The following is a 19,697-nucleotide window of genomic DNA, read 5'->3' as shown; positions in this document are numbered from 1 at the left end:
GAATACAAGAGCCTGTTTAAATAAATATAGGATCCAATCAGTGTGGGTGTGACCCGCTCCTGACTGATGATGACTAGTCGTAGCGAAAATGAACAGTTTGTAAATTAAGCCCTTGAAAGAGGGCATGTGCTTTCCGTCATAAGCAAGTACGCAGGATGTTACTTCCCTTACTATTTTTCTAGCGAAAGATGTGCCACAACTCACCTTGAATGCCTCGCTTGTTCTCTTCCAAGGGCACTTGTGCCCACCTGAGAGGTGCCATAACTGAGTTCCAGTGAGTTCCAGCTGTAGAAAAAAGCCTTGCTTACATGGGTGGCTGTCAACAGGAGAATACAATTCTCTATAACTTTCCCAGAGTTGTTTCCGCCATCTCCTCATGTGGTGAAATTCAGAGATAAGCACAGAAAAGGCAGGAATACTTCGAAGTTAGCATTTCCCATGTTTGGATTTCATTTTCACCAGGTAGGGATGAATTTAAGAGTGGGGAAAAATGCTGGATAGAATCAGACTGCAAAGGGCTTTAACTGGGGTCGCCACATGTTGACTATTTCTTTATTTGTATTAAAGTATTCCTTTTCAGGCTAATAAGTAACACAGCTTGTGTTTTATTTATTTGTAATTAATTACATTTATATCTCGCCCCTTTCCTGCAAGGATCTCAAGGTGGCATGCATACTTCTCTCTTTCCACATTTTATCTTCTCAACAACCTTGTAAAGTAGATTGTTGTTGTTTAGTCGTGTCCGACTCTTCGTGACCCCCTGGACCAGAGCATGCCAGGCACTCCTGTCTTCCACTGCTTCCCGCAGTTTGGTCAAACTCATGCTGGTAGCTTCGAGAACATTATCCAACCATCTCGTCCTCTGTCATCCCCTTCTCCTTGTGCCCTCCATCTTTCCCAACATCAGGGTCTTTTCCAGGGAGTCTTCTCTTCTCATGAGGTGGCCAAAGTATTGGAGCCTCAGCTTCACGATCTGTCCTTCCAGCGAGCACTCAGGGCTGATTTCCTTCAGAATGGATAGGTTTGATCTTCTTGCAGTCCATGGGACTCTCAAGAGTCTCCTCCAGCACCATAATTCAAAAGCATCCATTCTTCGGCGATCAGCCTTCTTTATGGTCCATCTCTCACTTCCATACATCACTACTGGGAAAACCAGTAGTGATGTATATGGCAAAGTGATGTATGGTAAAGTAGGTAGGTTAGGCTAAATTTAAGCAGGTTACTGCCTGGTCCATTATCACCCCACGAGCTTCAAGGCTGAGTAAGAATTTGAACACTGGTCTCCTGGGTGCTAGTACAACATTCCAACCAGTACATCATACTGCCTCTCCCTGATAATAGTCAGATAAAGTACTGTTTAATGTTCTCTTACCAATAATACATCATGTCTTTTCAATCTCTAGCATTACTACCTTTCACAGAATCATAGGATTGTAGGAACAAAGGAACCCCAAGGGTCATCTAGTCCAGATATATAATCTAGGTGCCAAATGGCTCCTTAAACCACGGTTACGGTTGCCAAAACGGAATGCCTAGCTGCCATTTTTGGACCAGATGGCTCAAAAGTCGTATTTTTGAATACGACTTTTGGGTTCCTAAAATTCATTCCAGTTGGGCAGATAAAATACAGTGGTACCTCGGTTTTTGAACATAATCCGTTCCGGAAGAGCGTTTGAGTTCTGAAACGTTCAAAAACTGAAAACTCAACACGGAAGCCTCAATACGGAAAACTCAGTACGAAAAACTCAGTACAGAAAACTCAGTACGGAAGCCGCGTGGCATGTCCGACTTCTGAGGCATGTTCGAAAACCAAAGCATTTACTTCCAGGTTTACAGCGTTCGAAAACCGAAACGTTTGTCAACGGAGACCTTCGAAAACCGAGGTGCCACGGTATAACAAAATTCTACAGGGTGTGTTTCTAGTGTGCGAAAACAGGCAAGATCCAAGAGTTTCCCAAGCATGCATGTCTAGATGGTGGAGACTTCAAGCGCTATCCTGGTGCCTGGGCATCTTCACTTGGTCGCAAGTGGCCAATACCCAGGTGCAAAATGCGCATGGCGAATTTCGAACACTGGTCTAGTCCAGCCCCCTGCAATGCAATTCAGTTTATCTGCTTTGTGTATCTGCCTCCCCTCCCTCCCTTGGCCTGGCTGGAGCTCTTGAGACAATTTGACAGGTTTCTTCACAAGCTATGCAAAAGTGAGAGTCCATTGCAAGTACTCAGGAGTGTCTTACCCATAGAGGCTAGTGGCGCAGGGCGCCAGGGCGCAAAGTTCTGGAGGGCGCCAGGGAAGAGGCGGAGGCTGGATGTGGCACCTCCCGGCATTAGTTCGCTGCCCTTGCCCACCTCCGCCATGCCATGCCGAAGCAGCGCCACGCCCGGAGCCTCTGTCTGCCTTGGCCACCGCGGCACAAAGTGGCCAGCTGAGCCAGGAGGCGCCGCGTCCAGCCTCCACCTCTTCCCCACCAGATGAGCCGCCCTCCAGCCACTGCCTGCCTCCTCCAGCTCCACCGGCAACGCCATCCTCCCTAAAAAACTCTAGGAAATGGGTGGGGGGCGCCGGAGGGAGCTTTGCACCACGGCGCCGGATATACTTAAGACAGCCCTGCAAGTACTCACAACAATCTGTGCAAAGGGGGCGTCATTTGTTTGTTTTCCTACCTGCAGAGAAAAAGTCTAGTCCTAGTCCGAAGCCTGCTTTGAGCACTTATTCTGGGAAGCATAGATGTGAAATTGCTTGCTTCTGGTATAGTGTGGCAGCTAGTCTGAATCTCATCACTGTACAGTGGTACCTCTGGTTACGAACTTAATTCGTTCCGGAGGTCCGTTGTTAACCTGAAACTGTTCTTAAGCTGAGGTACCACTTTAGCTAATCGGGGCCCCACTGCCGCCTCGTGATTTCTGTTCTCATCCTGAGGTAAAGTTCTTAACCCGAGGTACTACTTCCGGGTTAGCGGAGTCTGTAACCTGAAGCGTTTGTAACCTGAAGTGTTTGTAACCCGAGGTACCACTGTAATTAATTTACTATGTTAGCTTTTCCTAGTAACTCTGGTCCCAGATGTTTGGGGCTGCATCTCATTGGGTTATGGGGTCCACCCACTCTAGCATTCTGCCCACTCTAAATTTGTTTTCTTTCTGCCGCTGCTGCCAAAACCAGTGGGGTCTCAGAGGACTTGAAAACTTTGCCCAGAGGCTGGATTGAGCCCCTGCGTCACCCCTGCCCTAGACCCTCCCATCTGGGGGACACGGGGAGGGAAAAACCCCAGGATCACAGATAATGCTTTTCAAATCATACACTTCCCTCTTTTTGTAAATAGCAGCTCTGGAGGGATACAAATTGCTTTTCTCACCCTCTCCCCGAACGCAGCATGGAACAGCTCTGAAACTTTGGCGAAGTTAGTGTGTGTGTTTCTAACTCTGACTGTGTTTAAATTGTAAAGGAGGCCAGCTGCAGCCCCTCAGACTTAGGCAGCCCTCCGCCGCCACCCCCCACCACACATTTCTGCTATCCATTCAACACATTTCAACACGTAAGGGGTTCTCGGTTCCCAGGTGTGATTTTTTTGCTAGAATACCTTTAAAAAAAACAAAACACCAAACATGGCTCATCTTACCTTTGTGCGTATTTTAGAATCTCACCTTGCTCCTTTGCTTCACACTTTGGGGATTTCATTCAGTTTGAAATAGTGGGGAAGAAACGGCTTTAACTAACTTTATTTCTTTGGTTAAACTATGCGCCTACTTGTAAAAGTAAAGGTAAAGGACCCCTATATGGTTAAGTCCTGCCAAACGGAACTATTTGTGGCACTCATCGTGCTTTCAGGCCAAGGGAGCCGGTTTGTCCACAGACAGCTTTCCAGGTCATGTGGCCAGCATGACTAAACCGCTACTGGCGCATGGAGGGCCGTGACGAGTGCCAGAGTGCATGGAAACGCTGTTTACCTTCCTGCCACAGCGGTACCTATTTATCTACTTGCACTGGTGTGCTTTTGAACTGTTAGGTTGGCAGGAGCTGGGACAGAGCAATGGGAGCTCACTCCGTTGCAGGGATTCAAACCACTGACATTCTGATCACCAAGCCCAAGAGGCTCATTGGTTTAGATCACAGCACCTATGCGCCTATTTGTGCAAGCAGAGCAATATATTTCCCCCATAGCTTTTGCACGCTCTTTCAGACATAGATCCATACAAGTGAGCTGGCTAACGCTCAGATTTGCTGTGTGGGAAAGACTAGCGGGACCACGCGACACAGAGACATGTTTAGGACTCTTTCATGTACAGGACTCGTTTCCTACATGGGTATGCTGTATAATCCCATGCACAGTTTGTCATGTGCTAAGCATATGCACCTCCAGCAATCCCCATTTAAGGTGTACATCAGTCCTAGCCCAGCATCCCATTCTCACAGTGGGCAGTCAGATGCGCATGGCATTGCCAGCCATGGTTTTAAAGCTGTCTATGCGACAACGAATGCTAAAAGTGAACTGTGAATTGTGATGAACAAACATTTGTCCGTACAAATCTATATCCCTTCTCCTTATTTAAAAACAACAACAACAACAACCAGGTGGGCAATATAAAATATTATTTTAAAAGACAATAAAATAGCAGAATAGGAAGTTCAGCAACAATGGTACATGGTCAGATTTTCTGATGCCTGCCTCTTCCTGCCTCTGTAACCTATTGGCAAAACTTTGTATGCTAGCACAGTGGCCTGAGCTGCAAACAGCGCATCAGTGCTGTTGCACTCTAAATCCCATCATCCCTGATGTTTGGCCATACTGCCTGGAACCAATGGGAGTTGGGAGTCTATAAGCCCATTTCAGGGGGGGTGGCGCTGTGGATTAAACCACAGAGCCTAGGGCTTGCCGATCAGAAGGTTGGCGGTTTGAATCCCCGCGATGGGGTGAGCTCCCGTTGCTCGGTCCCTGCTCCTGCCAACCTAGCAGTTCGAAAGTACTTCAAAGTGCAAGTAGATAAATAGGCACCGCTCTGGCAAGAAGGTAAATGGTGTGCGCTGCTCTGGTTCGCCAGAAGCGGCTTAGTCATGCTGGCCGCATGATCCGGAAGCTGTACGCCGGCTCCCTCGGTCAATAAAGCGAGATGAGCGCCGCAACCCCAGGGTTGTCCACAAGTGGACCTAACGGGCAGGGGTCCCTTTACCTTTACGCCCATTTCATATGCACTACTGACTGAGCTATCCCAGCTGGAATGTGGCTCTCAGGCTGGAGAAAAGGTCCTCTGTGCTTGATGAAGATGCTAAACATCATGCGTGGTATTTTGAGAAGCAAATAATTTCTCTCTGCACTGCTTGTAACTTTACGCATTTCTACACGGAAAGAATGCATCTTGTTTACCCCTAAGCTGAGTCCCTTTCAGCAAAGTGCTTCTTAGCAACTGCTTTCATTTACCATTTCCAGGTGTGTGTTTCTCTCTCTCTCTCTCTCTCTCTCATGCCTTTCAGCCTCAGATATTTTTACACATCCTCTGAAAGCTTCTTGGAACAAGGTGTCAAAGGGTTGGCATGCAGTTGTCAGCAGGTTATTTGTTCCGCTGGGGGGGTGTCCTTGAAAGTGGGAGGGAGACAAGAGAGGGAGAGAAGAGGGGAGAGGGTGGAAGGAATGAAAGAGGGGAAGGAAGGGAATACCAGAATTGGGTGGACCAAGGCCCAAAACTGCACGGGATGAGGAGGGAGTAAAGTGGTACCTTGGGTTACATACGCTTCAGGTTACAGACTCCGCCAACCCAGAAATAGTACCTCGGGTTAAGAACTTTGCTTCAGGATGTGAACAGAAATCGTGCTCCAGCTAAAGTGGTGCTTCAGGTTAAGAACAGTTTCAGGTTAAGAACGGACCTCCAGAACGAATTAAGTACTTAACCCGAGGTACCACTGTAGTTGTAAATTCTGGGGTGCATGTTGTTCATGGCTATGCCCTTTCTATACCAAGGTTTCCCAAACTTAGCTCTCCAGCTCTTGTTGGACTACAACTCCCATTAGCAGAACCAGTGGTCAGAGATGATGGGAATTGTAGTCCAAAAACAGTGGGTGACCCAAGTCTGATACACCTTGTTCTATACAGTAAAAATGACTACTGTGGACATTATAGCTTCAATACTAAGCTAGTTTTTTGCTCCCCACAACTCTGCTTAAAATCCAGCCTGATGGGAAGCATGGGAAAAGCTATTGGACCCATTGTCCATCTAACTTAGTATTGTCTACACCAACTGGCAGCTTCCCAGGGTTTTAGGCAGGGGAAACTCCCTGCCCTGCCTAGCAATGCTAGGGGTTGAACCGAGACTTTCTGCACGCAAAGCAAATCCCCCACCACTGTGCTACAGTTCCTCTCCCAATGAAGAGTTCTGTTGGACCCTAAAGCTTGCTCATGCTTGGTGACATTTTGGCTGCTCACAATAAAAGGACCTGAGCATCTTAAAACAAGGAGTTCATCCCTTAGCCATGCATACTAATGAAACCTCCCTCTTCCTCTGCTTAGTTTGTTTGGTGGATTTCCCTCCGGGAAGGAAAAAAAGCTCATTTATTGCCCTGTGCAGAAGATTGGCATATACCCTTCTGGGAGATGGCATCATTGTCCCTGCTGTGAAAAATGTTGCTGCCCTTTGTCCCTGCATCTACTGCACAGATGCCTGGTAGCCATTTTTCCTTCCCCTTGCTCTGCTTCATTGACTGCTGCTTGCAGATGCAATATAATGTCGAGTCTGACCAAGGGCCTTTGAATCTGAAAGCTGGCAAGAAATTGTCTATCCACTCCTAATTTTCATTGCGTGAGACCAGTGGATCCATTAGGCCAAGTTGGCAGCAGCACTCGGATTCCAGCTGAGGATTCCAGGAGCTTGGAAGGGCCTCTTTTCCAGCCTTAAAGGTGAACGGACCCCTGACCATTAGGTCCAGTCGTGGCCGACTCTGGGGTTGTGGCACTCGTCTTGCTTTATTGGCTGAGGGAGCCTGCGTACAGCTTCCGGGTCATGTGTCCAGCATGACTAAACCGCTTCTGGTGAACCAGAGCAGCGCATGGAAACGCCATTTACCTTCCCACCGGAGCAGTACCTATTTATCTACTTGCACTTTGACATGCTTTTGAACTGCTAGGTGGGCGGGAGCTGGGACAGAGCAACGGGAGATCACCCCGTTCCGGGGATTCGAACCGCCGACCTTCTGATCGGCAAGCCCTAGGCTCTGTGGTTTAGACCACAGCTCCACCCGCATCCAGCCTTACCCAGCTAGTATTGCCATTCATTGTCCTTCCTGCCAGGTCTCCATAGGCTTCTGTATGGCAAACTCTGGTGCTGTTTGCCTGAAACAGGCTAGCAGGCCAAAGTTGGCCCATGGGTGGGTCGTTCCCCACCGCAATGTCATGGACTGACTGGACACAGAACAGTGGTGGGAGGAACCAGCAGGGAAACCCCCAAGGAAAGAAGGCTCAGAGCCCAGGGATTGGTGGTGGGACAATGAGGGAGAAGGGGGAGGAGCCTGGGAAGAGAAGGTGGTGTCGGAAGCTGAAGGGGTAACAGGATTTAGTGAGGAGGGAGAGTCCATGCCAGAGAGAAGCAGAGGCAGCAGGGTGGGAGGAGGAGGCCGAGAGGCAGAGATGAATCAGGCTGGTGAAGAAGCCAAGGTGTCTCCCCCTCCTGCTGCGACAAGCTTCCCTGCTGCCTGGTCCCCACAGGACCAGGAGAGGTATGAAGCGTGAGGAGCAGAGAGAGACACGGGCGCAGTCTCAGATTGCTTGGGAAGGACCTGGGGGAGGAGGAGACTTAGGCTGCTGTGGGAATTCTGGGACCTTCAGCCTCCACAACTGCCTCATAGGGTCAAGACCTACCAAAGAAGAGTCGCTGTGCTCATTAGGCCGGGCACCCCTGAGCAGACCCCCTATTTCTTCCAGTAAAGAGTTCTCTTCACTTACTATGTGTGATTTATTGCTGGCTCGCTCCTGACACCTGAGATAGAAAATGATTCTTTGTCTATAGCACATGTGGCTAATCTAGGGGGAAATGGGGCCATTTGCCATGCATCTGAGGCTGAATTCCATAGGCTGACCTGAACCAGCCCAGTAGTTAACTGCAGGACTCCATTTTATTTGAGATGCAAAGAGGATTTTGAAGTGGGCTGGGGCCACTGTGAGTTTCCGGGGCTCCAGAAAACCTTGTTCAGGCAGTGGGGAGATTAGGAACCCTGCATTCTGACCGGTGCGGATAGGTACGTCTGTAAGTGGGAGAACAGACCGTGGGTAAGGTTACATCGCTGGGACGCGGGTGGCGCTGTGGGTTAAACCACAGAGCCTAGGACTTGCAGATCAGAAGGTTGGCAGTTCGAATCCCCGCGATGGGATGAGCTCCCGTTGCTCGGTCCCTGCTTCTGCCAACCTAGCAGTTCGAAAGCACCTCAAAGTGCAAGTAGATAAATAGGTACCACTCCGGCGGGAAGGTAAACGGCGTTTCCATGTGCTGCACTGGTTCGCCAGAAGCGGCTTAGTCATGCTGGCCACATGACCCGGAAGCTGTACGCCGGCTCCCTCCGCCAATAAAACGAGATGAGCGCCGCAACCCCAGAGTCGGTCATGACTGGACCTAATGGTCAGGGGTTCCTTTACCTTTACCTCGTCGCCAGTGGTAAACAAAGCAGCAGAACGACATTGGTGGCATTTGGCTTTGTCAGCATTGCGTGGATGTGATATATGTGGCCACGGGGCGAGACCAAATCTCTCTCTCTCTTGTACAGATGGAGTTATAGTTGCACTTTGGTCTTTGGGGGACGGGGGTCTGAATTACACGGAGCACCTTTTAACATGGGAGGGCTGGGGGCTTCATTCATCTGCTTGCTCTGAAACTTCAGGGCCTCACGGATGGGGCCGCAGCACAAGCTGTGATCAAAACCCTACTGACAAAGAGAGAGAAGGGGGTGGGGTGGGGAGCGATGTGCAATTTCGACAATGTACAAGGCAAGCACGACATAAACCAGGGAGGGGATTTCACGCCAGCCCCCCTGCCATCGTGACATGGTCCAGCGACCAAATGCGAGGAAGGGAGGAAGCGAGGGAGGAGAAATGGGCTTTTAGTTCTCTGAACCTTAGCAAATCTTTTTTTCTGGGTGGGTGCGGGGGAGGCAATCCTGAACAGATAAAACCCTTTGCCGGGTCCCCCCCCCCCCCGCCCTGACCCTCCCCGCATGCCTCTTGGAAAGAGATACTGTGCAGTCGCCGTATGGTTTTGGTTACGCCAGCCCGTAACTTTTATACAACATGTTAGAAAGTATTATAAAGTTTTATTTTTGTTGTTTTTGCAGAGTCTGGCACAAATTTCTCGGGGCGATTTGTTTTCTTTGCAGTTAACGGAAAGTGCGCGGTCGCTCTCCGGGATTACGCTACTTTCTGCCTCCCGTTCCCAGGGCGTTTGTAAAATAATAATAATAATAATAAAAGGGCAGTTTTAGTGATGTTCCCGGGAATTTTGGGAAGGCCTTCTTGGAGTGGTGCTGTGCTCAGAACTTGACTGCTGTGACACACATGTAGGCATCTCTGGGTTTTTTTGTTTTTGTTTTTTTAATGATATTTAATAGAAGTTTAAAAATTACAAAAAATAGAAAAATGAAAAACAATAAAAAATTTAACAGAACATACCTTACAATACATAAAAAGAAAAACATAAAAAAACAATACAACGAAACAGCAAAAAGAAACAAAAACACTAAAACACACATCCAATGTTCCATATCTTTACCTTTCATTTACTTGTTTCATCGGCCTCCTCACACCTCCCTTTTTTGTATTCTAGTTCAATTAACTATTTTAGCAAATTCTTTCCATCTTTCTCAATTTTTGTTCTATAGTTTATCTTAACGGTCTAACCTTAAATTTTTTCATTTTGGCCCATTATCAATCAGTTTTTACTTAATTCTTTATTACAATTCCGCTAAAACCATATACCTTCATTCCAGCATCCTTCTAACATTCATTAATTTTGCAATATTTTTGTAAATATACTTTAAATTTTTTCCAATCTTCTTCCACCGACTCTTCCCCCTGGTCTCGGATTCTGCCAGTCATTTCCGCCAGTTCCATGTAGTCCATCAGCTTCATCTGCCATTCTTCCCTGGTGGGTAGATCTTGTGTCTTCCAGGGCATCTCTGGTTTGTTGCCGTGGCAACAGGATGCTGGCCCAGTGAGCTCTGGTCTCTCCTGCGGTGGTTGTTGGTTGTTCTCTGAGGAAAATAGGGACATTAATAATAATGATGATGATGATGTTGATGATACCCCATCCATCTGACTGGGTTGCCCCAGCCACTCTGGCCAGACTGCAACATATAGAAAAACATAATAAAACATTAACCTTTTTTAAAAAAAACCTCCCCTACACAGTGCAGCATTCAGATGTCTTCTAACGATTGTAGAGTTACTTATCCCCTTGGCTCAGGGGTCACATAACTCCATACATTTCTCCTATGAAAATAGGGGTGTCCTAAGGCAGTGGTAGGGACGTGGGTGGCGCTGTGGGTTAAACCACAGAGCCTAGGGCTTGCCGATCAGAAGGTCAGCGGTTCGAATCCCCGCAACGGGGTGAGCTCCCGTTGCTCTGTCCCAGCTCCTGCCCACCTAGCAGTTTGAAAGCATGTCAAAGTGCAAGTAGATAAATAGGTACCGCTCCGGTGGGAAGGTAAACGGCGTTTCCGTGCGCTGCTCTGGTTCGCCAGAAGCGGCTTAGTCATGCTGGCCACATGACCCGGAAGCTGTACGCCTGCTCCCTTGGCCAATAAAGCAAGATGAGCATGCAACCCCAGAGTTGGTCATGACTGGACCTAATGGTCAGGGGTCCCTTTACCTTTACCTTAAGGCAGTTGTGGCCAAACGTGGCCCTCCAGCTGTTTTGGGACTACAATTCCCATCATCCCTGACCACTGGTCCTGTTAGCTAGGGATGATGGGAGTTGTAGTCCAAAAACAGCTGGCGAGCCAAGTTTGGCCATCACTGTCCTAAGGGAAAGCGGGACATTCTGGGATCAAATCATAAACTGGGATGGCTTCTGTTAATCCGTGACCGTCCTTGGGAAATAGGGACTCTTGTAGGGTCTGGTGGTGGTGGTGGCCCCCTTCCCAGTATTGATATGTCTCTTTCCATTGGAAAATATCACAGAGTAGCTTGCGAAGAAAATTGCATCAGATTAAATGCACTAATGCAACCTGGACGGCTTCGAAAGGGGATTCGAGAAATTCATGGAGGATGTGGCCATAGCAAGACATTTCGGCACCCGAAATGTAGAAGGAATGGGTGCCCCCCTCCCTGCCAGGGACACAGGAGTGAGTGAAGATCTACTACTTCAGGAACAAGGGGAGGAATAAATGTCAACAACTAGATCTGCTGCCCCTGTGGATTCTGCCGCCTGAGGCCATTGCCTCCCTTTGCCTCATGCAAGGGCTGGCCCTGAATATGGCTATGAATGGCTACTCTTCTTCGTCTTCTTTGGCGATCCCTCGAAGCCGAGTAAGATTGTCTTCCATCAGCAGCTACGGGAGATCAGGAGATGCTGGTGATGTTCTTTCCAGCGCAGTGCAATAGCTTCTTTATCTTTTAGAAGTGTGGTACCGTCTGCTGAGTGTAGGGGGCATGCGCCATGATTTATTGGCCCATAGATGGTCTTTGTGGCTTTAAAGAAACTCTGTGCATCATGAGTGCCGGCTAAGTGCTGGATCTCTTGAGCTTTTCTTATCCACCTGGTGGCTACTAGCCACAAGAGCTGTAGCCTACCTGCACCCTGAGGAGGCAGTTTTTATCAGGACTGCAGCAAACAGGGTGAGGAGGCTTAATCCTTCCCGCTCTTGTGGCAGATTCACTCCAGATTATCTCCCATGCTGAAGTTACATTTAGGGCAGGGGTCAGCAAACTTTTTCAGCAGGGGGCCAGTCCACCGTCCCTCAAACCATGTAGTGGGCTGGACTATATTTTGATGGGGGGGGGGAATGAACGAATTCCTATGCCCCACAAATAAGCCAGAGATGCATTTTAAATAAAAGCACACATTCTACTCACGTAAAAACACCAGGCAGGCCTCACAAATAACCCAGAGATGCATTTTAAATAAAACGACACATTCTACTCATGTAAAAAACACGCTGATTCCCGGATGTGTGCTTTTATTTAAAATGCATCTCTGGCTTATTTGTGGGGCATAGGAATTCCCGACCGTCTGCGGGCCAGATTGAGAAGGCGATTGGGCAACATCCGGCCCCTGGGCCTTAGTTTGCCTACCCCTGATTTAGGGGGAAGCTATCATTTGCAACAACGGGAACCTTTTTTTATCTTTAAACTAAGCCAAACTGCAGCCTAGAATGGGAAGGATGGATTTCATGCAGATATGTGCGCACTCTTTACATGTCAAAAGGTTGGAAACAGTTCAAAAATCGCTCTGGGGTGTGCAGCGAAGTGTTCAATTATGGACTGCTAGGTGCCTGTGACAACCAGACTAAAACATGTGCATGGTGTTTGGGGCAGGTTTTGCAGCCAAATTGCCATGTTCTGTTGAGGCTAGTTTTGGGGTTTCCAAGATCCCAGGGTGGCCACAGATCATAAGAGGGCACCCATGCAGGCACACAAATAAACATGTGTACACACAGAGGGTGTAGATTTCCTGCGTTGCAGGGGGTTGGACTAGATAACCCTTGGGGTCCCTTCTAGCTCTTCAACTCTTATGACTCTATGATCCCTGTAGCGTCTACAAGACCCTCAGATGTAATTTGCTGCACAAATCCTGCCTTTCAGGCATCGAGATATAAATGGAGGGAACCTCCCCCAAAAAGGACACTTAAAAAATAACTAAATAGTAATAATAACAATGGCCAATAGGAAGAATTATTCCCTGCTCCAGAAGATTAAGTTGTTTCACATTTATTTATTTATTTATTTAAAAATCAAACTTTTACATTAGCATCAAACTCTTTTATAACAAACAAACCATTACTAGTACATAACATGCTATATATGTATATACAAACCGAAACAAAATAGGAGGATGTAGCTTTCAATGATGATAAATTATGATAATAAGCATAAAGTTTTAAAAGCTGGGAAACAGAGTCAAAATTTTCAGATTAGAATAGGAAAATCCAGTTTCTAAAATAAATAAGCTCACCTTCTCCTAAACTTCTAAAAAATAAAAATGTTATAACTAACCTGGCCCTCTCCCTCTTCATCTATGTTCCGCTAGTGTTTAAAGACTTTCTTTTTAAAAAACAAACCTTTGATTCTTTTGCTGATTACTTTTATAAATGGTTAGCCCTGGTTCTGAGGGCCTCATTTTTTAAAATCCTGCCTTTTAGCCTGCAAGCGGTGATGATCCAGTTGTTTTAAGAAACGAGTTACTGTGAATTTTGTGTGTGTGTTTGATTTTACTTTGTTGGATACTTTCAACCTCAGAGAATTAAGCAGGGTGGGTTCTGTGCCCATCTCTATTGAGGATTTGTTTGTGGAGAGGTCATATGACAGTGATTTGAATGTGGGGTGTTTATGCACCTTGTTGATAATTATTACACCACCCTATCCTTTTCCGTACATTTCCCCCATCAGTTTCCTAAATACAATTTTTTTTAAAATTAAAAAACTGGATTTATTGTGCTTGGGAGACAAGAGTGTTTTAATCCACTTTAACTGCAATAAAACCTATTATCCCATTTTGTGCTTGAGCCCCTCCTGCAAAAAAATACTGACAGGAAACCTTCTTCTCTGCCAGAGGCACCCAGTTGGGTGGCAAATTTTATGTTTTCTGGGTCCAGCGTGGTGGCTGCGTGTGTAAATGAAGCCGTGGCAGGCAGAGTTACATGTCGGCCACACCTGTATGCTACGGAAATAACAAAGATTTGCTGAGCTCCCTTTCTTTCCAATCCTCTGCCATGTATCGCAGAAACATTGGGAGCTGCCATACACTGAGCCAGGGACGCGGGTGGCGCTGTGGGTTAAACCACAGAGCCTAGGACTTGCCGATCGGAAGGTTGGCAGTTCGAATCCCCGTGATGGGGTGAGCTCCCGTTGCTCAGTCCCTGCTCCTGCCAACCTAGCAGTTCAAAAGCACATCAAAGTGCAAGTAGATAAATAGGTACCACTCCGGCAGGAAGGTAAATGGTGTTTCCATGCGCTGCTCTGGTTCCCCAAAAGCGGCTTAGTCATGCTGGCCACATGACCCAGAAGCTGTCTGCAGACAAACGCCGGCTTCCTCGGCCAATAAAGCGAGATGAGCACCGCAACCCCAGAGTCGGCCACGACTGGACCTAATGGTCAGAGGTCCCTTTACCTTTATATACTGAGCCAGAGAATTCGTCCATTTGGCTGAGCATCATTGGCACTGACTGGCAGCAGCTCTGCAATATCTCAGGCAGGCAGGATTTCCAGTCCTATATCTGGACGTTTGGGGGGGGGGATGAACCTGGGACCTCGCCCCCACCCCCATGGAAAGCAGATGCTCTACCTGTTGAGCTGCAGCCCTTTCCAGCTGTGCCACTGGGGCAAGCCCCTTCCTTCCCTTCTGGCAAGGAGAAGGACCCCCTCATCAAATGATACCCTACGAAGCATCTCTCCGCCCCTAGCGTTCCGCACTCCAAAGCACCCTCTCTCTTGATGTTCGATTGACTTTTGCTCCTTATCTGTTACGGCTCAGTTTCATCATGCAATCGCCTGCTGGTGCAACCTTCCGTCTCCTCCTCGGAGGGCATGATCACTGGGCTTAGAAATCGCAGCGATGTATGATTAAATCCAGCCTCAATACTCTTGGATTCCCTCTCCAGCTGGCTGCTTAAAATGACAAGAACCTTTCTCCCCACCCCCGAAGTCATATACAACAGGAAACTCAAGAGCTTTCTAACCAATGTCTGAAAACGGCAGGATTTCCCTTGTTATTTAATACCTGCTGAATCAAGGCTACACCTGAATCCCTTGTGCATCTCTGTGCATTTATTCAGAGGTCATCTCCACCAGTGGATTGAATGGGATCTTTTCCTTCGCAAGGGGGCAGCCCAAATTGTGTTCAATATACAGTATTTGCAAATGGTGATTCCTCGCATAGGCTTTGCTAAGAAGTTATCTGCGTCTCTGTGCATGTTTTTGTGTGTGTGTGTGTGTGTGTGTTTGTTTGATGTATCTTTGTCCCCCCCTTGTTGTCCTGGTGTTTTCCTTCCTTCTTTGGTTTTCCTTTTTTGGGTTGCAATTTTCAGTTATTTATTTTCTGTCTGTGTTTGTGTTTTGTGTTTAACAGGTCCTCCCTTGCATTGTTCATCTGCTTCATCAACCCCTATTGAGCAAACCCCCTCCCCTCCCCCCTCCCCGCCAGCCAATGAGAGCCAGAGGAGGTTGCTAGGCAATGGGGTGGCCCAGCCAACTCAGGACTCTGACTCTGAAGAAGAGTTTGTCCCCAATTCATTCTTAGTTAAAAGTGGCTCTGGGAATCTCTCCCTCCCTTCTATTGGTGAGTTCATTCTATCTACCTACTTAACTGTGTTACTGCTTTAAATATATACAGTATATATATATATATATGTATTCGTTGGTTATTTTGTATTTGAAATGTTTTGAAACTCATTTTAGCAAGATGCATTGCCAAGCGTGCATTACAATTGGGAACAATCTGCTTCTTTTGTTGCATCTTGCTGTTCGAAGTTTTCCAAATGGATTTTTTGTGTGTGTTTTTTTTTGCAGGGGAGGAGGGTTGCGTGGGCGGGCTTGCTTTGCATTGCAGCTCAACTCTGCAACTCTTGCTGATTTTGGACCCCCCCCCCCCATGGCTGAATGGTTAGGGGGGTGGTTCGGCCTGGCCTGATCTCAAGTTGCATTTTTAGAGCTGCAGAAAGAATGTGTGGGTTGGGGTAAATTCCACCCGGCGTGCATCTGATGGAGATTTTGCAGCCAGGGTGGCAAAAACATTTGTCCTGCGTTACAGATTTCACTGACTTAACGTTCAGCCCACCTCTCTCCCGGCAGTCTTCTCTGCAAGATTATTTGGGTCGCTTGTGTGTTTAAATATAACGAACTGGACCATTCGGTTAAATCCCATGCATTCTGTTTTGAATTTTGCTAAAGGTTTTGCCAGCAGAGGTGCTGGTAGGGTGTGTTTCTTGTTGTTGTTTCCCCTGCTGAATTTTGGAGTCTCTGTTTCTGAATGAAAAACTAAAATGATACAGTATATCAGTACTGGGAGAGTCAAAGAAACCTTGGATCTTTTCACAACTTCAAGCAAATCCTTAGGTTTTGTTCCAGGAAAACGTGTCAACCGCATTTGTGTTTGTCCATGTGCTGTTTATTTTTGTGACCCATTTTATAAAATCAGGTGATATTTATGCTTTTCAGAAATACTGGTAGTGGTGTTTTTCTCCCCAGTCCGATTGGGTCTTAACAGGTCAGGAGAGAGTGTCTTTTGACTTCAGAAACTGCAGGAGCCTTTTAAAAAAGGGGTGTGTGTTGTTTTTGCAGCTTCTGGCTGAGACAGCTGCAAGGAGTACCTTGTGAATTTGGAGGCTGTAAAAATAGCCACTTGTTCTACACGTGTTGTTTTTTTGTTGTTTTTGTTTTGTTTGTTTGTTTTTTGCAAAAAGTGAGTTGTTTGCATTATTAGTGCATGGACGCTACTTTGAGTAAAATATTGGATTGGGTTGGGGAGAGGGGAAAAAAATTCTTGGAGTTTGCAGGTTATATTAAGGTTATATTAGGCACAGCCATCTTGGTTTTACACTTGGTTCCCAATCCCAAATGTTCCATCTTTCATTCCAAATCTGTTATTCTGGTTTCATCCACCTTTGCCCACCTAGTACCTGAATCTGTGATATGTTTCAGTGTACAAAGAATTCTGAAGTTCTACAGAATTATTTTTTAAAAAAAAAAATATGATTGGTGCAATAGTCCCAAACTGGATAGAGCAAATCTATGAAATGAGTATTAGCTTAATTAATACCTCGGCTGTGTTCCTGCCTCCAGTCAATGCAATTAAGAGCCTCTGCAAATACGTATGTCAACAGTTTTGTTTTAGGGGGTGGTTATTGGTACATTTGCCAACTCTTGAAATTAAAAAGTTTGTGGGCAGAGCGGGAGAAAACATCTAAGTTGCACAGCTATTACATGTGCTTACAAGTCCCCAGCCACCAAGCAATAGCATCATATCAGGTCTCCGCAGATCAGGGCACAATCTAAGCTAGACAACTGCGCCATAAAAGCAAGAACAGGACTTCATGTGTGCGGAGCAGGTAACTCAAGGAAGCGAGTCAAGCCAGGTCCTATGCTGATCAAATGGCAGCCGGTGTGGAGGTTCCAGCTTGTGCAAAATGCCAGTGGCTAGACAGTTTATATAGGGACACAGGTGGCGCTATGGGTTAAACCACAGAGCTTAGGACTTGCTGATCAGAAGGTCGGCGGTTCGAATCCCCGCAACGGGGTGAGCTCCTGTTGCTTGGTCCCTGCTCCCGCCAACCTAGCAGTTCGAAAGCACGTCAAAGTGCAAGTAGATAAATAGGTAACGCTCCGGTGGGAAGGGAAACGGCGTTTCCGTGCGCTGCTCTGGTTCACCAGAAGCGGCTTAGTCATGCTGGCCACATGACCCAAAAGCTGTACACCGGCTCCCTCGGCCAATAAAGCGAGATGAGTGCCGCAACCCCAGAGTCGGTCACGACTGGACCTAATAGTCAGGGGTCCCTTTACCTTTACCTTTAGGCAGTTTATGGGGGACAAGCTATTGCCAGCATTTAACTCCAGCTCTCAGAAGTCTGCACTGGCAACTCGTATTTTAAAGCTCCCAGTTCTTGCATTAAGTTACAAGGCCCTTAACAATTTGGCTCCAGGATATCTTCCTTATATCCCTGCCCAATTGCTGAAGTCTTTGGGGAGTCAATGTTTATGGCCCACCGTGGCTCAGATGCACCACTTGGACCCACCAGGAGTTGTTAGTTTAGTATTGGGGTCCCTATTATATGGAACTGCCTTCCAGTTGAAGTCAGAGAGGGCCCCCCCCCCCGAACATCCGGCACCCTACTGAAGACTATTCCAGTGGGCATTTCAACTGATCTTATCGTTTTAACCAATTACATTTTTTTTGTCTCGTATCTTTGCAAATGCCCCCCCCAAATGTTTAGAGGTACTCTCAAGGGTGAAGGAAGGCGTTGTGACACCAAGGGCGGGCGTCGCTACATAGGGCACATGTGCGGCATTGCTACGCACGACGCGTGCACCGTACATAGTGACACCACACATGCGCTGTATAGCAGTTTGCCGCCGGCGGCGCTCCAGTGCCATACGGAAGGTGCCGGGATCCTCTGCTCATGGCTGTAGCGGCAACAGAGGAATCCCAGCACCATATGTACGGTGCTGGAGCGGCACCGGCGGCAAACCGCTATACAGTGCATGTGCGGTGTCACTATGTACGGTGCACGCGTCGTGCGTGCATGCATGCAACGCCGCACATGCGCTGTACTTAGTGGTTTGGCGCCAGGGTCCTCTGCTCGTGGCTGCAGCCATGAACAGAGGATCCTCCACATGCAGGTGCGGCGATGCGATGGTTGCTCATACTGCCACGAGCCCCTGTGGGGTGACTTCTTGTCACCCCCGCAGACATGGAACCCGGGGCGCACCGCCCCATGCCCCCCGCCCATTGCGACGCCACTGGGTACTCTCACTTTGACTCAAGAAAATCACCGGGAAAGGAAATGAATTCACCATCAGATTCACAAAATATTTAGGGGTATGAGTAACCCTGAGCCGCCCCCCCCCCCCGAAAAAAGGCACTGCTTAGAGCAGCGGTTCCCAATTAGCTAAGTGCTGCAGACCCCCTGTTTTTAAAATGCCAAGCCATGGACCCCCCTCGTTTTGAAATTCTTGATACCCTAATGGTAGTTTTTGTTATGTGAATAGTTTCATTTTGCACCTAGCTTTTGACTGCTTATGACCAAGTGAAGATGCCTCGGTGCCAAGATGGCACCTGACATCTTCATCATTTGGGGGTAATTGGATCTGCATATGACACACACACACACACACACACACACACACCATCCTTTGGAATTCTACCAGCTATATTTTATCTGCACAATCGGAATGGATTTCTGGAACACAAATTGCTTTTTCTGTGCAGCCTGAACAGGAGCAGTCAGCATTAAGAAAAGGAGGTCGGAATATATATGTGGACTGTCCCTGGATCAAATGACTTTTCTTCTTTAAGTTCTCAAAAGCTCTTGACCCAGCTCAAGGTTGTCACCTGAAGTGGCCAGAGAATCAGTAACAGTCAGTCCATCCTTTGAAAAATAAGACTTGAAAAATAAGCTGTCTTGCCCTGAAATGGCAACTAGACACTCTGTTTTGGTGACTGCAACCTTGGTTTAAGGAGCCATTTGGCACCTATCTTTTTCTTTTTAAAAAAATCAGTAGCTCCTACCACACAGGTTCTCAAAATCTTCCTGGCCTTTCCCACCCCCAGTATACATGGATGTGCACCATTCGACCTTTAAATTAGAAAAATACAGTGGTACCTCTGGTTATGAACTTAATTTATTCCGGAGGTCCGTTCTTAACCTGAAACTGTTATTAACCTGAGGTACCACTTATTTATACATTAATTGTAGGATCAGGTGGATACTTTCACATGGCTTTGTATGTTTTGCGGCATTTCATTCATTGTGACTTGATGTTATTTTTATTGATTATAGTTTAGTAATTCTTCATTGTA

The 19,697-nt window shown here is 47.2% G+C and overlaps 1 protein-coding gene across 10 annotated transcripts in view; it reads left to right on the top strand.

Moving 5' to 3' along the window:
- TENM4 (teneurin transmembrane protein 4) overlaps nucleotides 1-19,697 on the top strand; it is a 645,695-nt gene that overhangs the window by 341,271 nt on the left and 284,727 nt on the right. For 8 of the 10 annotated variants that reach the window (XM_081001709.1, XM_081001714.1, XM_081001715.1 and 5 more), the window contains one exon: nucleotides 15,252-15,461. The exons of the other annotated variants lie outside the window; for them this stretch is intronic. In XM_081001709.1, the coding sequence (XP_080857835.1) occupies nucleotides 15,252-15,461 (210 nt within the window). The remainder of the gene's footprint in view (nucleotides 1-15,251; nucleotides 15,462-19,697) is intronic. 10 annotated transcript variants of the gene reach the window in all.

The sequence above is a fragment of the Podarcis pityusensis genome (assembly GCF_964106645.2).
Source record: "Podarcis pityusensis genome assembly, chromosome: 4".
In the NCBI taxonomy this organism is placed as follows: domain Eukaryota; kingdom Metazoa; phylum Chordata; class Lepidosauria; order Squamata; family Lacertidae; genus Podarcis; species Podarcis pityusensis.
This window is presented reverse-complemented; position numbering and strand designations above follow the sequence as displayed.